This window comes from Pseudorasbora parva, chromosome 8, assembly GCF_024679245.1.
Source record: "Pseudorasbora parva isolate DD20220531a chromosome 8, ASM2467924v1, whole genome shotgun sequence".
Lineage (NCBI taxonomy): Eukaryota > Metazoa > Chordata > Actinopteri > Cypriniformes > Gobionidae > Pseudorasbora > Pseudorasbora parva.
The window spans coordinates 9,809,314-9,827,135 of record NC_090179.1 but is presented as its reverse complement, the minus strand read 5'-3'; the positions used below and the strand labels follow the sequence as shown (position 1 = coordinate 9,827,135).

The 17,822-nt window shown below is 38.1% G+C and overlaps 1 protein-coding gene across 1 annotated transcript in view; it reads left to right on the top strand.

Annotated features, from left to right (window-relative positions):
• The window catches only part of pik3cb (phosphatidylinositol-4,5-bisphosphate 3-kinase, catalytic subunit beta), an 82,507-nt gene that overhangs the window by 41,648 nt on the left and 23,037 nt on the right, over nt 1-17,822 (top strand). Inside the window, exons 3-9 of the mRNA XM_067450061.1 lie at nt 1,485-1,668; nt 5,702-5,930; nt 10,864-11,084; nt 11,182-11,364; nt 13,074-13,241; nt 16,003-16,092; nt 17,366-17,614. Coding sequence (XP_067306162.1) covers nt 1,519-1,668; nt 5,702-5,930; nt 10,864-11,084; nt 11,182-11,364; nt 13,074-13,241; nt 16,003-16,092; nt 17,366-17,614 — 1,290 coding nt within the window. The 5' untranslated portion in view covers nt 1,485-1,518. The remainder of the gene's footprint in view (nt 1-1,484; nt 1,669-5,701; nt 5,931-10,863; nt 11,085-11,181; nt 11,365-13,073; nt 13,242-16,002; nt 16,093-17,365; nt 17,615-17,822) is intronic.

The window sequence follows — 17,822 nt, the reverse complement described above, 5'->3', positions numbered from 1 at the left end:
TAGCCAGCACAAATGTCAAACGGGATTTATCATTTACGCTACACAGCGTTACATAAAGCACATTCCAAATTAAGTTTCCTTTAACAGTCAAATACACAAAATTATGTAAAAATGTCCATCTTTAGTAAGTATTCACATTGACACAGTCGGTTATGTCTAACGCTAATGTAAAACGTGCAATAGGACGCGTGCAAATATTATGAAATCTAAATGTCATTGGCTGAAACGAACGCTAGAGATTTTGTGATATTCGATCTTATGTTATATATGTGATTCTGATTCATAATTCAACATTAAAAATATATTTGTGGACAAACGTGTCATGTGTAGGCAAAGGAGATTTGGAGATTTGTGTTTAGACGTAGGTCCGATGGCCAGATATCAGATATGCATCTGATTTAAAACCACATTTGAAAGTGGCTCAGATCGAATATGAAAAAATGTTTCTCGTGCTAATTTCTGTGTTCACACGTGAGCCACAAATTCTTATGTCAGATGTGAGTAAAAAACCCAAGCCATTTCTAGCAATCAAAATATCATACAAAATCTATTCAGAACACTTTTGTTACTGCTTAGTAATGCTTTGGCCATCTCTCGTAAAACTGGAGGGCCAAGATTAGCTCAGACACACTTGCCTAGAAGTTTCTAGTGCTGTGGCGGAAAATCGCCCTTATTTGATGCACTATTTGAGGGGGCAGTTGTTTGTAGTGGTGTTCGAAACGATATTGGACATTATCGAGTGCACTCCTTTCATTCTATTTCACTGAGCCTGTCTAGGATATGTTGGAGTGCTTAATGGGACAATGCGGTGTCAAAATCTGACTCCCGCCAGATTATGGTTCCCCTGCTTCTCCCTACCACACAGTGGGCACAACAAGCCCATCTTTGGTGTGATTAATCAGATCTTCAACCAGATGAAACTGGACACATATTCTGAATGTTCTGATCCAATCAGACCTGTAATTTTGCCTGAATCATAATCATACGAGCATAAAGGTTGGTTCGTTGGCCTGAGGAGAACTGGCAGCCAGACTAAGCCTGGTTTCTCCAAATAGTTTTTCTCCATTCTGTCACCAGATGGAGTTTGGGTTCCTTGCCACTGTCGCCTCTGTGGCCTTTGGCTTTTGGCTTGCTTAGTCGGGGACACTAAATGTTCAACTATATTACTGATCTGCCCGCATTGATACCATTGTATGAGAAATTAACTGAGCTGGACAATAGCGTTAGCATTGTCTCCAGAAGCGAAACTAATTGTGTTACATTATTTTCCTGTTACCACTGTAAAGTTGCTTTGAAACAATCTGTATTGTAAAAAGCGCTATATAAATAAAGGTGACTTGACACTGGAAAACGAGATGAGACCTTACACATTTGATGCCATTTCTTATCACACTTAAGTTTCCCTTATTTCCATGGCAAAAACCTTTTACTTTGTACTTGACCTTTGTGATTTTTTGCTAAACTTAGTTTTTTTATGTGTTGAGGTTCCCATGGTTTGGCTCCAGCGTGCTCTCTGCCATGCCTCCCGCCAAGACAGATCAGCTGGACTTGTGGGCGGAGTCAGAGCTGGATGGAGACGACCAGGTGATGGTGGACTTCCTGTTGCCCACTGGAATCTATATCCAGATGGAGGTTCCTCGCGAGAGCACCATCCAACACATCAAACTGGTGCGTATGTTTGATTACAAGCAGAGTCTTTGAACTTCTCTCACTGTATAGGACCATCGGACCATGTAGGACCATCATTTCGGAACCATAGGGACAGAGCTTATTTAGGCCACGCCTACACTGGGGGGGTGGGGGGTGGGGGGTTGGCTTTGTATTGTGTGAGGTTGCCTCCTTGTCATTTCGGACTTATTACAAAAAACAGAACAATGTCTAAAAGCTGATATGTGACAAGGTGTGCAGCATACAAGCTAAAAAAAACACATAACTAAGTTTTTATAAGCTGTTGACCCAAAAAACGAGCATTTAAGGAGACTGAAGTGGACACAGGCAGAAAGACGTGAAGCTTCAGCAGGAAGATTGGGTCAATTTTGGGATCCTGACACTCAGTATGTCTCAGTATGCTTACATGTGCAGTAAACATTTTTTCAAATATGCAAATTTCAGTTTTATATATTATTTTTCCTGTTAATATTACTTTCCCCTCCAGTGGGCTTATTTTTGGGGGTAAGCAGCTTCTAAACACTTCTGTGTTTTTTAGCTTGTTTTCTGTACACATATCAGACATTGTTAGTTTTTTTTGTTATAAGTCAGAAATAGCAAGGAGGCTGATTCCTGCAATAGAAAGTCAATGGAGTCAGTTGGTTTGTTTCCTCCCCCCACCCTCCGGTGGGTGTGGCTTTCAGATTATGACACGTGTTGCTCTGTATACCACAAAAATCGGGGACAGCCAAAAATTATCATACAGTGTGTACCGGGTATAATACAAATCATTCTCGGCAGCCATCTTTGAAATGCCCCTCTGGCAGCTATTTCAGCCATGAGAGTACAGCTTGTGTCTCTAAATGGGGAAAAATCGAATTCTCCAAAGCTATACACTAAACCCACAATTAAAATTTATATTTGAAATCACCAATGATATCTAACGACAACGGTCTCAAATTGTCTAAACATTGACAAAAAACAGCATTGTTCAGGCTAGACCAGTAAATGCATTCTTAAGTTTGCATTTTAGGACACTTTCAGTTTCAGTTAATTTATAAAGCACTATTAAAACAACAGGGCACTGACCAAAGTGCTTTACAATAATACAATTACTCCAATAAAAAGAAAACAACCTCATAGCATAGACAAGATGCCTAAAAACTGCACAAACCAAACCAATACTTTAGAACACTACAGTCTCGAAAGCTAGGAGCAAGCTAGGAGTTGGGTGATTTGTTTGAATTGCACTAGTACTGTAATCAGTATTTAAAAGGAGAAATCAATTTGGCCTTGATCTTTTGACATATAAGTCGTCTTTGTACTATTAAAACCTCCTTAAAGTTTCATATCTTAAAGGGGGGGTGAAGCACTCAGTTTCAGTCAATCTCATGTCAATCTTGAGTACCTATAGAGTAGTATTGCATCCTTCATATCTCCGAAAAGTCTAAAAGAAATATGGGCTGTACCGAGTCTTTCCGGAAAAAAACGAGCGCCTGGAGGCGTATCGAGTGGGCGGAGCTAAAGAATGACGAGCTCACAAAGCGGTGACGTCCTTAAGCGTGGAGAAACCCATAGCTGTCGATCTCAGCTAATAGATATATGATCCAGAATCATTCGGAGGCTGAAATAAATTGAACAGGAGAAACGGCAACAGCAGGACGTCCGTCTCTGTGGTATGTACTGTATTTAGTGGCCTTTGTCTTTACTCGCATTTTATGAGGACATGATTCGGTTTATGGACTATTGTATGCGACTAGACCTTAGAGGTAGCAAGCAAAACGGTTTTGCACGTCAGACTAGTACAACGTTATACAAACAATGGAGTCCGTTAGCGCATTTGAATGACGAAGCACGCGATCGTGTCGTTTACTGATGTTTACTCACGCGACGATAGCCAACAGCACAGACATTTGAAGCAGTTTAACTCACCGGCTGCTTCCAAAGCAGGACCGAACCTTTATCGCTGGGACCGCTCCGTCAAAAACACACTTCTTTGGTATGATTTGGTGAAGTCCTGTGACAGCAGTGAACGGTGGAGATCCACTTTGCGATGCGACTGAAGCGATGCTGTGAAGCTTTCCGTCATTTCTGTGTTCAAATCGGTTCAAAAGCAGCGCTGCCTTCCCGGAATGCTGTGCTGAAGCGTTGGAGTCGCTCGACGTCACCCATAGGAATAAAGTGGAGCGAGGCGCGGACTATAACCGACATAAGTGTTCACGGACGACTGGATCTGCAGCTGAGAGTGTTTATGGGTGTGCATTTCCTCTCTCGCTCTAGTCACGCGCGCGCCCCCTACCGGGAGAAGAGCCCATACGGCCCATACAAGGACCTTCCGCTCTTATTAACGTCAAGTCGAGCCATAATCGAAAAAAACTCTCCGAAACTTGTGAGAAACCGGAAGGAGTATTTTTGACACAGAAATACTCTATCAAACGTCCAACATTAGTTTTTGAAACTTTGTCTATGTTTAGGATGGGAATCCAAGTCTTTAACAGTGTAAAAAGCTCAGTATGCATGAAACAGCATTCCCCCCCCCCCCCCCCCTTAAATCATCCTTGTCATTATAATCAAAGCATTTATCAAGCTCAAAAAAAAAAACCCTGGATGACCTACTACTTCCTGTGAGATACTTCCTGTTCCTGTGAAGTGTGCATTCGATGGACACTTTACTATCCCATGGGGCCATGGGAGAAGATTTATGAATGACAGTGAAGCGACACCGTAGATCATGTGACAGTAATAACATGATGGCTGTAGTACATCCAAATATCATTCATACTACCCCTATTCATAATATATAGAACATTATTTTAATGGCTGTGAAGTAAATTCAAATGTAAAACCTACTTAGACAATTTGCCCCGATTTTCACTTGCTGACAGGTTTTGCAAAATCTTGCAAATCATGCCAAAAAATCATTTGGCAGTGTGAATTGTCAAAGGCGCAATCTGAGGAGTCGTCGATGTCCGTGAGATATTTGGCATGCTAAATATCTGGATCTTTCTTGCGATTTTAAAATCCTGCTTTGTGCAATGTGTTCTGACTGAAAATTGCAAGAACACATTGCAAAATTATTTATTTACCTCCAACCCTCTTTGCAGAACACAATCCTTGCTCCCCGCATCTCCGCAACCATTTGCTCCTTCATATTCTTTTTTTCTTTTTCGCTGCAAATCAGCACACATACAATTTGGATCGCAAGCTTTTTGTGGCTATCATTTTTAATAACAATTCCAGTCTCGCGATTCTTCTACTGTAAAGTCATGCAGTGTGACCCCTGTTTCCGATCCATCGTGCAGTAAGCACAGCAGCGACTGAATGCTAGCCCACACTGCAAAAAAATGCTTTTCTTATTTAGTAGTTTTTTCTTGTTTCCAGTCCAAACATCTAAAAATCCTTAAATCAAGTTGCATTTACTAGATAGATAAGGTAAATTACATATTTTTCTGGTTTTCTGGGGGAACAAAATCTAAATTAAGTGAGCTTTTGAGAAAAATAATCTTATTTCTGTTTGGGACGGAAACAAGAAACAAGATTTCAATCGGAAACAAGATTATTTTTCTCACCCCATTGGCAGATAATTTAGTTTTTCATTTAGATATTTTTTTTAAAACAAAACAAGAAAAATTATCTTATGTCATTTGACTTATTAGACTAGAAACAAGACAAAATTACTAAGTGAGAAGAGCATTTTTTGCAGTGCAGATAGTCATGCAGTGAGAAAAATGAACTGTGATCTGATGACTTTGAAAATTGTGCAGTCTGAACTTGGCATAAGAGCTGTGTGTATAAACCTCACTCCCCTGGACGCAAAAGGCACGCAGCAGCTGACGCTAGAGGCTGCATGGGATGCTAAAGACCCGCTTGGAGCGGGTTGAGTATGCTCTGTTATAATAATAAAAATAATAATAATAATAGATTTGCTTTATAACGCACTTTAGTGTACAGGACTAGGAGTTGAGCCCTGGTAATATTATACTAGTATTGATATTTAGCATGCAGTATTGATTATATTATTTGCTCTCATCATCTTGGTTTTGTGTTGATGTAGCTGTTATGGAAGGAGGCACAGACATACCCTCTCTTCTCATTGCTGGGGGAGATGGAGGGTCACATGTTCGAGTGTGTGAACCAGGCAGCAGTGCACGAGGAGCTGGAGGATGAGACCAGGAGACTATGCGATGTGCGACCGTTCCTGCCTGTCCTCAAACTGATCACACGCAACTGTGGACGTGCAGAGCGATTACTCGACTCTAAGATAGGAGTCCTCATTGGGAAAGGTGACACACATGCACTTAATCACATGCATAATGAGAGCTATACTTTTGGCTAATGTCCATTAGACTTTTCAGTGGTAATTTCTGCAGGTTACATTTCTTACCCCTGTCGGTGACGACAAGCAAATGTATTTGTTTTTTTGTATTAGGAGAGGATCACTGAATTAATTTAACCAATTTGTTCAAAAACTGTGATTAATTCAGGAATGAACCATCACTAAATCTTGCTCAGAGGCATCCAACTGTTGATTTTGCTTTGAGATTTTTAGGAATATTTTTTTAATTTGCTGCGCAAAAATAGACCAAGCAGCTAGCAATATTGTACACATTGCTCCATTATAACTTGTTTTTTGAATGGATATTTAAAACAATATCACACTCACTCAGTTGAGCTGTTGTTCCAAATATCCGAAGGACTATGTGATGACCTCTTAAAACAACCCTGCTTTTGTCTTACAACTTTTTTTAAAATGTGGTAATACCTCAAATGTTTAATTTATATTTAGGGTTTTTTAATGTACAATATATAGTATATATATATTTATATCGTTGTGCTTTGTTTGGAAAATATTCAAAATACAATAAAAATCAAAATACTTGAGTTGGCCGATTTGTTTGAATTGCACAGTATAATCTGTATTTATTAAAGGGAGAAATCAAATTTGACATATAAGAGGTCTTTGTTAAAACATGCTAAACATTTCAGAGCTTAATATGTCCTCCTCATTATATACAAAGCTTTTATTTAATCAAGCTCCAAAAACGGCTTCTTTTGATATTGAAATCTGTGACGACACCAGAACACGACATTGACAAATAGTTATACGTCATCGCACCATAGGTAAATGTACCTAATGACATTTACATATACTGGATGTGAGCCTTGTCATGTCTAAAGCAAACAGAAGCCATTATAATCAGTGACGCTGTTTACACTGAATACAGTATACAGTTCAATTTCTCCACGCACAAATCTGTTGACAACAGGACAAATGGAGCAGTGAAAGAACATTCGCTTCGACCCCAGAGTGATGCTGATGGTCTGTTTATATGTATGCAAGTATTAATCATCATAAGGCTATGATGAGTTTTCAGGCTCAACCCACGAGGCTTACGCACTCACACACTCCACTTCCTTTACTCATTCACTGGCTCTGAAACGCGCGCACACACACAATATGGGCAGTCTCTCTTAGTGGAGAGGATCAAATGAATTTTTAATGCTCTTTAAATGTCATCATGTGTGTTATCAGGAAGCCATTTGAAACCTTTCCCTCAGAGCTCTGTCTCGCAACAAAAAACACTGTTGTCATTCATCAGAAACAGACGCTCCTTAAAGGGTCATGAAACCCCCCTGCTGCAGCGGTGTTTTTTCACACCTTCGATTTGAAAAAGCTTGTTAAAAGGGGAGTGGTCGACTGTGAAAAGGTGGGATGGTATTGTGTGGAAAGAGGGAATGTTTGCATAAATAGGGGAGTGTCTGTCAGTAGGTGCTGAGCGGTTCTGAGACATGTTCTTGGTTCACGTTGGCATTGTTTACCACAGAGAGATTAAATGAGGGATGAGTACAGCGAATGAGAGAGCTATGAGTGGCGTGCAGCAGAGATCGCAAATCATTCAGCTCTTCAAAGTTCAAACCAGCATAATTCAGTGAGAAATGAAAATAAATGTTATTCTGCATGACGAAATATTTTGCAAACGTGATAAAACTATATTTGTCCAAATATGCACGCTGTTTGGCAAGATGAACAACGCGCCGACTTGATAAGAGAACGTGAACCACCCAACATGCGATGTGATAAGAGATGTGTAATTCTAGATCGGGGTAAAAGCGAAGAGGTTTGAGGCTAGTCTCGACCGCGCATTGCCGTGACGATCCGCGCTGTCTATCACTCGGCAGCTAAATCTATATTATTCCAAATATGCAGCACACTGTTTCACTAAGAGCCCGAACACATGCGGTTTAGTGCATGGCTGTGACCACAAATAAAACGGAGAGGACGTGGCTTTTGTTCATTAGCCTACATATTACAGATTGGTTATTTTGCACTCCTGACATAGATAGTCAACGCTTGCAGGTTCGGCGTGCGATTCCTCAGGTGAATTTTACTTTACCGAGCCTTTGTAGCAAAGGCTTCCACAGACGGCGCCGGTTACAGCTCGCTCGGCGCCCTTTACGTTACTTCGTATCAGCACAACGCCTAGCTTTCCTCCGTGACTTTTCCGCACGCTGCTTCCAAAACTTCCCCACCATATCTCTACAATAATGATGTAAGACGAGCCTGACAGAAGTGACTGTCTCATGCATATTAACTAAATTATCTTGTATGCATACTACAGCGCATGGATTGGACTGAATGAGCTTTATGTCATGAATATATATCGAGAATTGCTCAGAGCGGTCGACGTCAGCATGTGCCCAGCAGCCCATACTTGGGCCGAAAAGGCCGTGCCGACGTCAGCATTTGTGACGTTGCTCCGACTAAACTTTTCAAACCGGAAGACAGAAATCGCTCTGAAAAATGCAAAAATAACTATTTTCACATATGCATACCATTAATGAGTACCCTTAGTGTTTTCAATGATGTGCAGCCTATACATATCTGTTTACATCTCAAAAAAAGTGTTTTGGGGTTTCATGACCCTTTAAAAGGAATAGTTCAGTCAAAAATGAAAATTGGCATCATTTGCACACCTTTAATTTTTTCAGAGAAACAAAAGGATAAATCTTGATGTATTTTTGATGTAATCCCTATGCCTAGTGTTCTATATTGCAAGCCTAATTCACACAACTAGTCGCCTTAAAGTTCTTCACACAAACCAGGTCATTGCATTAGCTTCACAACTTTCATAGATGGCACATATCTATTAACTATTTATTTGACTTATCACACATTATATTTACTCTTTTATAAAACTTTTAAAAAATTGGCTTATTTTCCAATCCCTTAGAGTTAAACAGTTGAGTTTTACCATTTTTGAAATTCAGCCGATCTCTGTATCTGCCGGTAGCTCTTTTAGCATAGCTTAGCATACATCCTTGAATCGGATTAGACCATTAGTATCGTACTCAAAAATTACCAAAGACTTTATTTTTTCAAAGATAATATTTTTCCTATTTAAATCTTGACTATTCTGTAGTTACATTGGCCCTCATTTATCCATCTTGCGTAGAAACGGGCGTGTATGTTGCCGTTAGATTATGCTTACACTCCTCTCACCGCCTGATTTATGAAGCTGTGCGCACCAATCCAGGTGTACGCAATACCTGCCTTTGATAAATGCCGCGGCTGAAAACGATCGTCATTAGAATAACAGGCCCCTATATATTCAAGTCTCCGTCTCCCCCACGCCCTCATTTTACGCCATGGACACACGGAAGATGGCAAAGAAACGAAACTTCTCCGACGTGGAGATCGGGCGCTTCTCAATCATCTCACTAGTCCACTAGTCAGGGCACTGATTAGGACATAAGTCAATGGGCTGACTCCCTGATCAGTGCCCTGACTAAACTAGTGAGATGACGCGCCCATCAAGACCATCAGGGAAGTGGAAAAAAGCAAAATTGTTTTATTTGAGAGTTTAAAGAGTGGGAATAAAGGCACCCACAAAAACAAAATGTGGACCTAAATTATGAGTGCTGTTAATAGTGTGGGGGTTGAGAAGCCACTCCAGCAGTTTAAATAGCTGTTTGGATGAGAAATTATCACAATGCATTATTTTACAGAACATGTTTTGAAACAATTAGCATTTAATTTCGTTTCACGGCACATGTAGGCTATTGGGGGTACGATAGTGATGATGATGTGATGTGGAGTACCATTCATTCACATTAATAATAGCATGACAATTTGTAAGATTCGTATTATTATTATGATTTTTATTATTAATTACGCTTATTGTTTTTTAGAAGAAGAATGTCGTTATTATTTGTTTTATTATTATTAATATTTAAAAGAAGAAGAATGTCATTTTTATTATTTTGTCAGTCTGAATTATTTTCAGTCCCAGTCCGTGCGCAGCTGCCGGGCCTAACCCTGAACCGTCAGGTAAAGCGCACAGGCTCGCAACTGGAGGAATACATGTGCCTACAAATCAAATCACACAAATTAAACATTAAAGTCCATTGCACAAAAATAAACACTGAAGTTTATAATTACTATGTTGTTGTTGTTTTTTACAGTTGGTGATAATATAGCATATCTTTGTCAGTGCGTTTTGTGGTGTTAGAAATTGTTTTTCTGCGCATTTTCGCACTCAAAACGTGCGTTCACCACCTCCTGAGCTGGCGTAGGATTTGAGTGTGCCGTACGCCAACGTCCATATTGATCAATCTCAAAGTCACCTTGGGTTTGGGCATACGCAAGGTGTACGCTGGAAATTTGGTGTACTCACTTTTGATAAATGAGGGCCATTGTGTACTAAGACCAACGGAACATGAAGAGTTTCAATTTTTAGACCGATATAGATCGAAACTATTCACTTTGCTGCCGTACCATGGGAGAAGCGGCGCAGTGATATTACGCAGAAAATAGCTCCTAGCTATATCGGTCTAAAAATAAAATAAATCGCAAGTATTCATTTTCCGTTGGTCTTAGTACACAGTGTAACTACAGAAGAGTCAAGTTTTAAAGTCTTTGGTCATTTTTTTTTTTTTTTAGCGTGATTCAAATGGTCTAATCCGATTCAATGGTGTATGCTAAGATATGCTAAAAGTGCTACCGCCAGATACAGAGATCGGCTGAATGGATTCAAAAACGGTAAAACTCAACTGTTTAACTCTAAGGGATTGGAAAATGAGCCTATTTTCCAAAAAAGTGGAGTGTTCCTTTATTTCAGATTTAAGTTATTCTTTGCATAAACACCATGTTTGCCATGAATGTTGTTGATATTGTGAGAGTGTGAAATCCACTGAACATGTTGCCACATGGCACAGGTCTTCACGAGCTGGATGCCCTGCAAGACCAGGAAGTGAAGGACTTTCGTTCCAAAATGAAACGAATCAGCGAAGAGAAAATGCACCAAATGCAGATGATGTCGTGGGGGGAGTGGCTTCGGAGCTGTTACTCCCCTCAGCTGGAGACAGGGTTATTGGAGAATTTGATTGACAAGCATGAGGGCGTAATCAAAATTACAATGCACTACGACCAATCACAGGTGTGTAGTGTTATTTTAGGATATGGTATGTTGCATATATATATATCTCTACCACGCAATATCAGTCTTATCCATGTATTTCTTTCTCTCTCTGTAGGACACAGCTAGCCTGAAAGTGTCTTTGCATTGTACAGTATCTGAAATAATGGACCAAGCTCTCAAGAAATGGCAGACCACTCATGGCCCAGAGGAAGACATTGGTGCCCGGAGCGATTATGTGCTGCGTGTCAGTGGCAAACTGGAGTTCCTGTTTGAAGATCACCCTCTTAATCAGTACAAAGTAAGATGCAATGGCAGTAATGGCTTTTGATGGTCAAACTGTATTTACAAGGTTCACTGTTGTTAAAAGGGATGGTTCACCCAAAAATAAAAATTAGCCCATGATTTACTCAAGCCATCCTGGGTGTATGGCATTCTTCTTTCAGACGAATACAATCAGAGTTATATTAAAAAATGTCCTGGCTGCATCCATTCATCATAAAAGTAATCCACACTGCTCTAGGGGGTTAATAAAGGTCTTCTGAAGTGAATCGATGGGTTATTGTAAGAAAAATATCCATATTTAACATGGTAAAATTTTGGGCTGTCATTATGAGGCTTGGAAGAGCCAGGACATTTTTGTAATAAAACTCCTAATTGTTCATCAGAAAGAAGAAAGTCATATACACCTAGGATGGCTTGAGGGTGAGTAAATGATGGGTTAATCTTAATTTTTAGGTAAACCATCCCTTTAATATGGCAAAGTACAGTGCATAACATTTTTGTGCTGTTTAAAGTGTCATGCATTTGGCACCTGTAAAAGCATTTCTTCATTGATAATGGATCATTTAAGTCTTTTCCACACACACACACACACACACACACACACATACATACATACATATATGTGTATATATAACTCAAATCGATAAATAAACATACTAAAAAAAAGTTTGTGTAAAAACAAGGCTTATGTTTAGGGTTGGGGTACACACACACACACACACATACACACACACATACATACATACAAACACACGTGTTTGACTCACTGATCTAAATAAATGACATTTAGTGGTTTGAGCTCATAATCTTTAATCAAAAGACCGGTAACATGCCTTAAAAAATTAATGGGGTCAATACTTAAATAATCACTGAAAGTCTTGTTACCAAAATATTTGTGAACTGTATTACTATAAAGTGGTCTTTTAAAATATTGGAAACTTCAAATGTTTTATAAGCACCAGATGTAATGAGTATTATTATTATTAAAATATTTCTTAGGTTCTTGTATTGGGTTCTCCATTAGGGCCTGAATTATTATATCTGTTTAATTTATTTGTGCATTTGTGCACACATTTAAAATTCACCATGCAACAAATTACCACAGTGAGCTTCAGTGTAGTAACATTTTATCCTAATTTTCTTAGAATGAGGTGTACAGTAAAGTCCCAGTTGTTTTCCCCAAAAACAATGGAAAGAATTTTGCTAGTGAAATGTGTCTAACTGGTAGGTCATGTTCAGACATCAAACAAAATTTGTTGTGTGCATAATAGTTCAGTTCCATCATGAGCCGAAAACCAGTCAGGTGAGTGATCAGTCACAGCACGACATGTGTTTTATCATTAGTGCAGTGTTGTTTCAGGAAGTGCATTTAAAATAAAAAATAAAATAAAGTGGTAAAATAAAATGGTAAATGGACTGCATTTTATATAGTGCTTTCAACTATATGGCCACCAAAGCGCTTTACATATTGCCTCATATTCACCCATTCATTCACTCAATCATTCATACACCAACGTGATGTAAACACACACTCAGTTGGTCACACAGAAATCATTTTAAAACTTTACATCCAAAAATCTTGCAGCAAAAGTATTATTTTGGGCACAGACCACAGTAGTATCATGATATTCTTTGAGGTAGGGGTAGAATTATAATCTATATTTTCTGTATGGAAACACTAATATAACTCTTTGTTTGTGTGTGTGTGTGTGTGTGTGTGTGTAGTACATTAGGGCTTGTTTGTTGGCAAATGAGAACCCTCATCTAACAATGGTTCACTGTAACGTTGTGAAGGCCATGTTTGAGAAGGAAATCAGCACCATCGGATCAGTGCTTGCGCGGAAGTCTTCGAACCCTCCTCTACCACTGCCCCCGAAGAAGAGACAGCCAACGGTAAGGACACTGCGAGTGTCTGTGTGTCCTGCACTTCAGATAATCAAAGGTTGTCTTAGTTTTGCGGCCCTAGCTGCACCAAACTGCACTGCAAACATTGTCTCGTCTGCCATTGTTCAACAAACAGAAAGTCCCACCCGAATCTCACGCTATTGGTTGAGGCAAAAGTTGACAAGTTAGACTGCTCAAACAAACAGAGCATTGTTTTGAAAGCACCATAGGGCCACAATGTTTGCACTCTTCTGTAAATCTAACTATGAATGATATGCTTGTACTTTATTTTGCAAATTTAAACTGGAATAAGAGAAAGAAGAGGCAATTAGCTGAATGATTTAAATGCATTTATCTTAGCAGGTGGTGTTGCATAAATGCATGTGCATACAAACACAAGTACTAACTAGACAGATCAGGAAACATCAAACTTGATTTATTTATTGTTTCTCTTCTTGCTGTGCTTTTTCTTTATAGTCTTGTGGTACTTTTTTTGGCTGGTATGCTTTAGCTAATGTTTGTTTACGGTGTGGATGAGTGCTGTGTGTATGTATCAAGTCTGACAGATATATCATGTAAATAATGGCCGTGTGTAGTGTCCAGTGCACAGTACACTTTTTTTTTCTTCGCACACAGTTGTGGTCCAGTAAGTTTCAAAAATGTGTTCCAGGAAGTGAGTCAGTCAGTGTGTGTGTGTGTGTGTTATAGCACTGATCATGTGAGTTATTTTGTAGATGTCAGAGTGTTGACCGCATTAAAACTGCTGATGTTAAACCAAACCTCTAATGGGATGTATATGTGCATTTGTGTGAGTGTGTTTGTGCGTTTGGATTTGCCTATGAGGTCACATTGTGAAAGGTATAGCAAATTGGGTCCCATATGACGGTTTTTCTCAATCGCTTTGGCACATTTTTCAAAACAGTCTTGACATTTTCTTAACTGTAAGTTCAATTGTCACAGCTGTTTGCTGGAACATCATAACTCTATTGAATCTCTGCAAAATGTAGTTGCTCACCCAAAAACATTTAATTCATGCTTCAAAACCTAGTTATTGTGTCAGTATAGCCGTGTCAGCTAATGCCACCAAAATAAAGAAGTGTTATAGTCATCGTGTGAGCCATACTGGCCAAAATGTTTAGATGTGTTTGTCAATAATGAACATTTCTATTTATATAGTACATTTTATTTTTTGAAGAAGTGTTATGTGTAGGCTTAAAATTCATAGTTGTTTATTAATTACACACTTTATTATATATATTTTATTATACAGACCAAATGCAATGATTGGACAAACATTTTTTGTTCCTAAGACTTCCACAGAAAATGTTTTAACATGTTTTAACATTTAGACCACTTCCATTATTGATTGCTATCAGGATATGAAGCGAGTTTCAAACAATATAAAAAAGCGTTTTTTTTTTTTAATTGTCTACCCTACCTTAAATATTAACTACCGAATGTGTATAAAATCAATATCACGTTTTCAGTCGTGCTCAAATTCATGAAAACTGCTCTCTTTCTCTAAATATACTAAGATATTGCCTAATTAGATATAGCATATTATAATATAAAAAACAAGATATAAATAGCTACTATTTTGCAATAATATCTTGCATTTTTGGGGCATTTGTACAATCTGATTACATTTCAAGGTATCACAGCTTGCGGTAGATTGGCTTATTACTATGAGAACCAAAGCGTATTAACTGTCTGTAACATAAAGGGTGCTACATTTTTTTTAAATTTGTTTCTCCATCTTGCATTTCAGAAATTCAAAGCTTAGGTCCATATTGACTGCATTCTCTAGTACGTTCATAATGGTCGTATTTTTGACACCATTCCCCAATAATTTCTGACCTGGCACAACAGTATTTGACACGCAGCATTAGCAGTACAGTACAGACACAAAATTAGAAATGTTATTAATTGCATTTAAGTTTACATCAAGTCACAGTAATTATGTTAACAAATAAATCAGACAATGCAATGTCATCTTACTGATACTCCTAACATTGTGATTTTGACCTGTTTTTTTTTCAAAATGGCCTCTTAGTAGACACAAGTATTATTATAATATCACTTAGTGATATAAGTATTTGAAATTAACATGATTCCTCAATGTGTTAGGCCATTTTGTTAGGGCCATCATGTTAGGGCCATTTTGGGATTATTGGAAATACATTTCTTACATATCGTTACAGTATATAGTGTGTGTGTGTGTGTGTATATATATATATATATATATATATATATATATATATATATATATATACACACACACACACACACAAAAGTACACAGTAGTCAAAAAAACTAACAGAAATTGTGACTGAAATGTGATGAAATTGTAAAGTAATTTTAAACTTAAGCCTCACTTACTGTCTAAATGTCATCGCATTAGATAGTAAAATAAATATAAAATCAAGAACCATATGCAAAGAAATGGAATGCAAGAAGTGCAAGAATGAACTCTGAAAAAAGTGAGCCATTTTAGAGGATCAAGATCATGTCCCAGTAGAGAAAGCACATATATAATTCATCACATTAACCGTAGGTACGATCCACTGACGTTTGACAACCAAAACATATCCGACATTTTGATGTTAAAACCTAATTGTTTTCTTTCTGTTAAATGTTTCGCTCTCATTTTAAATGAATCAAACTTGGTTTCATATTTGTTACACAATACACTGACAATTCAGTATGTATGATTTCATAATTTATTGTCATAATTGACTTACATTTTCCTTTTATCTTTCTCTCTCCTCAGCTATTACATACATGCGTTTGGAAGGTTCATTCTTTGTTCAGAATTAATCTTGTGAAAGGTAACAAGGTGAACGCTGACGATGCTGCAAAGGTAAATATTGTCAATACCTCTGAATTCAGCATGGTCTCACTAACACTAACCTTTATCTGCCTCCTGGTGGCACAGTATCAGTATTACAGTACAATTAAAACATGTTTACTTAAAAGCCGCAGTGTGTCTTATTCATTCCGAAGTAATGACAAAAGCAGACCTTTAGGGACAGTAAATGTGAGCGTTCAAGCATTCAACCTTTTACCACTGTCACCTTTGGCTTGGCTTGCTCAGTTGGGGACACTAAAATTATGATCTAAGTTATTCAACTAAATATACAAATAAATTTAATTCTGTCTTATTTCATTCTATAAACTATAATACTGATCTGCCAACATTGTCGCTATATGATAAATTAAAATGAACTGATAACATCACTGTTTTCTCCAGAACGACTGTACAGCCAAATAAAAAAAATCTAAATCAAATTTTGTTGCAATATTGTCCTGTTTGACACTGTGAAGCTGCTTTGAAACAATCGTCATTTTTAAAGCGCTATATAAATAAAGTTGATTGATTGATTGATTGAATCAGTAACACACATACATTCAGATGTCAGCAAGAAAAGTAGTCCTGCCTATAAATTATACAAATAACTGAAAGCACATTATTGTTCTGAAGTATTCATGTAAGTGTTTTACCAAAAATACAAACTTACTGCTTTTAAACCCTATACTGCAAGGTTGCCTGTTCAGCATTTCATTATATCTGAAATTTTCCTTTAAGCTAATCTTTCCTTCTTATGTTGATCTAAAATGACCCTTTTTTAACAAACTTTTATACCAAATCAGATACCATTTCAGTCTGACAATCACAGAAAGCAATCAAATCCGAACAATGTCAGTCAAGTCACCTTTAATTACAAAAGTGCTTTATACGATCAAGATTTTTTCTATGTAGCTTTGCTGTGATAACAACAAAATAATGATTCAGTGATGCAAAACAGAATTCATTTCTGCTGTTAAGCAGCTCTAAAAAACAATAGTGAACAGTCATTATTCAGCTGAAGTCCGTTCAGGGGTGATAAAGTTCAGTTGTCAATTGTGAAATTAGCTCAATTAATCTGTAAAGCAGCTCTGAAGAAAACAGTGATCATCAGCTCAGTTCAGTTTTCATCCAGTTGTGTCAAATGTTGACGAGTGTTATTCAGACAGACAAATCTGTGTTTGTCAATAACCTGGATAAGAGTATCATATGCACATACGTTTTTGAATTGAATCCAAGAACGGTTGCATGTCGTGATGATTTATTTTTGTAATTTGTATATATGTAGATCCAGGTTCGAGCAGGGCTGTTTCACGGTACGGAGATGTTGTGCAAGACAGCGGTCAGCAGTGAGAGTAGCAGTCGGTCTGAACATGTGTGGAACAAAACACTGGAGTTTGACATCGCTGTGTGCGACCTGCCGCGGATGGCCCGCCTCTGTTTTGCCATTTACGCCGTTATGGACAAAGTGAAGAAACAGAGATCCACCAAGAACCCCCAGTGCAAATACCAGACTATCCGCAAGGCAGGGAAAGTGGTGAGATCAACACACGCAAACTTTATTCATAGCACACATTTTGGTAACACTTTATTTTAAGGTTAATTTATTATCTAGTTGCTTATTACTATTAGCATGCATTTACTAGGATATTGTCTGTTTATTAGTAGTTATAAAGCACATATTAATGCCTTATTCTGCATGACCTTATTCTACATCCCTTAATCCTCCAATACCTAAACTTAAA